Source organism: Scomber japonicus, chromosome 18, assembly GCF_027409825.1.
Source record: "Scomber japonicus isolate fScoJap1 chromosome 18, fScoJap1.pri, whole genome shotgun sequence".
NCBI lineage: Eukaryota > Metazoa > Chordata > Actinopteri > Scombriformes > Scombridae > Scomber > Scomber japonicus.
This window is the reverse complement of record NC_070595.1, coordinates 21216588-21220086: the sequence shown is the minus strand read 5'-3', so window position 1 is coordinate 21220086 and position 3499 is coordinate 21216588. Positions and strand designations below refer to the sequence as shown.

Genomic DNA, 3499 nt, shown 5'->3' with positions numbered 1-3499 from the left:
GGAGAATGTATCTACAAAGGTGTGTTTTTAAAATTTTGATTTTTGTAGGACTATCAGATGTATTTTTTTGGATACTGTCATTAGATCAAATATCTAAGAATTCAAACAGTTATTACTGAATTCACTGTTTTGTAAGCTAAAAATAGAAATGGTTAACATGTGTCTAGTCAGCAGTCAAGCTCTATAGCATGAGGGAGAAACATGACTGGTGACAGGGACAGTTGTAACGCCTTGTTACAACTGTCCCTGTGTCGTGCAGTGTTCTCATTTTTTGATGTGATGATATTATTTAGTTAGCACAAAAGCTAAGGTTAGCTTTTGTGCTAACTAAATAACATCATCACAGCTAGCCAAACGGGAATGGTGAAATGTGATTGGTTGATGCTTCACTGTGTCTTAATACTTATTATTACTATCTTAGGCTGACTTATTTGTACACACGCAGCGACAAGTGTCAGGCATCAGAAGCATAGCTCCATGTTGCTGGCTTCCATTGACAATGAATTGTAGCCTGTAGCCTTGCAGCCAGTAGTGTGAATGCCTTCACAAGCCATGTTTGAAATGTCAAATATTTCTTTTAGTTTAATTTATATCTTTAAAAACCTAAATGCCCATATGAACTAGATTATATGCTTGTTTTAATTATTAAAAAGTTGTAAGAGATGATAATAAGTTGCATGATAATAGTCAGTGTAAACACTTGTTTGCTTACAGCATGCCAAATATCAGAAAGAGGAAGACAGAAAAAACACAAAGTCCCCCCACCCATGTTCTGTTGCCTGGTTAACATTTTTTGAGGACATGTTCTGTTCATGTTTGTCACACACAAAGAATGTGAAATGCAAATGTGGTCTAATATGGACAACCAAGGCCCCCCACCCCAATCCCCTTACTCTTTTGTTGGGAATGCTGTCTTTTATTGTTTGTTGTATTTCAGCCATGCCGTGTGCTGTTACAGGTATTCTGTTCTAATAAAATGTTATGTTTGTGCTCCATAAGCAATCTTGTCTATTATCTATGTGATCTTGTTCTGAGTCATGTTAATTTAAATGAAAAGGAATGTTTACCCCTGGCATGTTTCAACTTTTTTGAGAAAGCATGTTATATGAAATATAGACAAAACTTGCTTTGCAAGTTTTTTTAAATGTAATATGAAAGAGGTAACCATTATCTTAATTTTAACTAATTAACAATTCCAAATAACATAAATGCTAAGTAATATTTACCATTTTGGATATTGTTGATTAATTATTTATTTCTTAATTATGTAGCCTTGTAGGCATGTTACAACCATCCCTGGCATGTGTTACAACTGTCCCTGTACACTGGGACGGTTGTAACATTGGAGTCACTGTCTTTAGATGCATTTTGCAACCTGAATATATTTCTTAAAAGCACTTTCATACATTGTTTCTGTAGTTGACACATTAAAGTTTTTAATATAGCAAATTGGCTGTTCCAGTGTAAACGGTTTCTGATTTATTGGGAAAATTGCTAAAAGTGTTACAACTAATTCACTTTAATGAAGATTGTGGCTGCATCCTATTCTAGCCATCACCATCGAAGTGCTGCGGTGCTGTATCACAAACTTCTTCCAGTTTAATTGAAAGGTCAGAAAAACCACAACTTTCTTGGTGACTCAGTATATCACCGAATCGACATTATTTATGTTTTTGTTATGTGGTAGTCAGCATACAGTGATGCCAAAAAATCCAAGTCGATTTATAGAGTATGACTATAGTACATCACTCTGCAGAGGGGTCTATACTTCGCCCTGCACCCCCCCCCCCCCCTCCCGCAACAGTAAATACGGTTTCTGTTATAAATCACGTTTTCTCTCACAGTAAATTGTTAACCCAGTATGTTGTTAACCCTTAAACACATTTCAAAAATGTTCCTGAAATCAAAACTTAAATTTAAGAGACAACTTGCTTTTTAATTTCCATCAGATTATCTGATCTTTTTATCGTCATATTTAGACACTGGCAGCACTTGGTTCAAGTTAGGGAAATATCATATTCGTTTCCGAAATAGCCAACAGTGACTTGCAGCACAAACTGTTTGTTCACATTTAAACTAAGCAACTATCTTTCATTAAGTTTATCAAAGGTGTTTTTGCTTCCTACACCTAACCACAAATCCGGGCTTCATTCATTGGATGAAATGTTACCTGTTTTGTGACCGCAGTGTAATAGGGAATAGTTGTATATACACGTCATTTTGTGATATGACCACAAACACGGACTGAGGAAAACCAGCTTGTTGAAGATGCTTATTGTTTTATTTATGCTTTTGAGACATGATAAAAACACAAAGCTTTTAAACAAATTCCCAGCATGCGATGGTCCTCTATTGTAGCTCTTTAGTGGTACTGTCTTCCCAGGGAGCTCACCACCACTGCCAAGAACTTCTGGAAAGCTTCCTGGACATCGGCAGTGAAGTCTTTGCCCATCTGGGCAGCAACCACCACGGTCAGGCAGTCAGCCAGCAGCTGCAACACAACAAGCACAAAACATCAACATCATAATAGTTGTGCTGATTATTGATCAGATCAGATTATTGTTAAACATAGACAACATTAGTCACAACTGTCCCATAACCCCTTACCCTGAAGTTGTCAGGGTCCACGTGCAGTTTCTCGGAGTGCAGCACGCTCAGCTCGGCATATGCGGCCTTGATGTTGTCCATGTTCTTCACAGCCCGGTCCAGACCGTGCAGGATGGTGGTTCCATGCTTGGCAATCATCGGGTTTGCCATGATGGCTTCGGCGTTGTAGAGGTTTCCGAAATTGCCGAAATACCTCTGGCACCAAGGGTAGACGACCAGGCACCTGAAAAAAGAAAAGAGAACATTACAAAAAACTTGTAAAAACATCAATAAGTCCCCATTATACAAATGTCAGTGAACAAATTACTGCTTATTTTGGGCATTTCCATTAAGGAAAATGCCATGAAAATAGATGTCACACCTGGCAAGAGCTGCAGGTCCAACGACCTCATAGTCCAACTTGGCAAAGATGTCCTGGATGGCAGCGCGCTCGAAATCTGTCCACTCGACCATTTTTGCTGGCTTTAGATTTGTTTCACAAGTCGTACTTGGTCTGTGCCAAAAGCTGCTTATATAACAAACACTGTGCCCACCCTGTCTCATGTGATTGGATGAGCTAGGACAATGGGTTGGCCCAGTATTGCTCTGCGAATTTGCAAAAAACGATAAGGACAGCACAGATCTGCACTGCTTAGATTATGTCCCAAACAGGACAAGAGTTCTGCAATTTACAATGTATGTGGCATCATTCATAGTTATGGCTATTGGCCCACTGCTTGTAAACTGTTGTGAATTTGAGTTTACTTGAATGACTATTTTGTTGGAAAACAACCAATTTACTTTTTAAAAACGTATAGTATACGTATAGGCTTCTAGTCTTTTTCTCTCAATTTCTACACATAGGGTTATTCTAATTTCTTATCTATTTGCAATCAACAATACAGTTAATTTA

General features: G+C 38.0%; 1 protein-coding gene across 1 annotated transcript; it reads right to left on the bottom strand.

Annotated features, from left to right (window-relative positions):
- Positions 1–2259: 2259 nt before the first annotated feature.
- LOC128378225 (hemoglobin subunit beta-2-like) lies at positions 2260–3118 on the bottom strand. Its single transcript, XM_053337671.1, has 3 exons — positions 2969–3118; positions 2608–2830; positions 2260–2491 (listed from the first exon to the last, which is right to left on the bottom strand). The coding sequence occupies exons 1-3, from the start codon at positions 3058–3060 to the stop codon at positions 2363–2365; spliced, it is 444 nt and encodes a 147-aa protein (XP_053193646.1). The 5' UTR covers positions 3061–3118; the 3' UTR covers positions 2260–2362.
- Between the last annotated feature and the right edge of the window lie 381 nt (positions 3119–3499).

What these genes read in the sequence shown, in the direction of transcription:
- LOC128378225 (XM_053337671.1), bottom strand. Translation starts at nt 3,060, where the DNA reads ATGGTCGAGTGGACAGATTTCGAGCGCGCTGCCATCCAGGACATCTTT. An exon ending in GGACCTGCAGCTCTTGCCAG is followed by an intron (nt 2,831 to 2,968) that starts GTGTGACATCTA and finishes TTCTTTTTTCAG; the next exon opens with GTGCCTGGTCGTCTACCCTT. An exon ending in TGGACCCTGACAACTTCAGG is followed by an intron (nt 2,492 to 2,607) that starts GTAAGGGGTTAT and finishes GTTGTGTTGCAG; the next exon opens with CTGCTGGCTGACTGCCTGAC.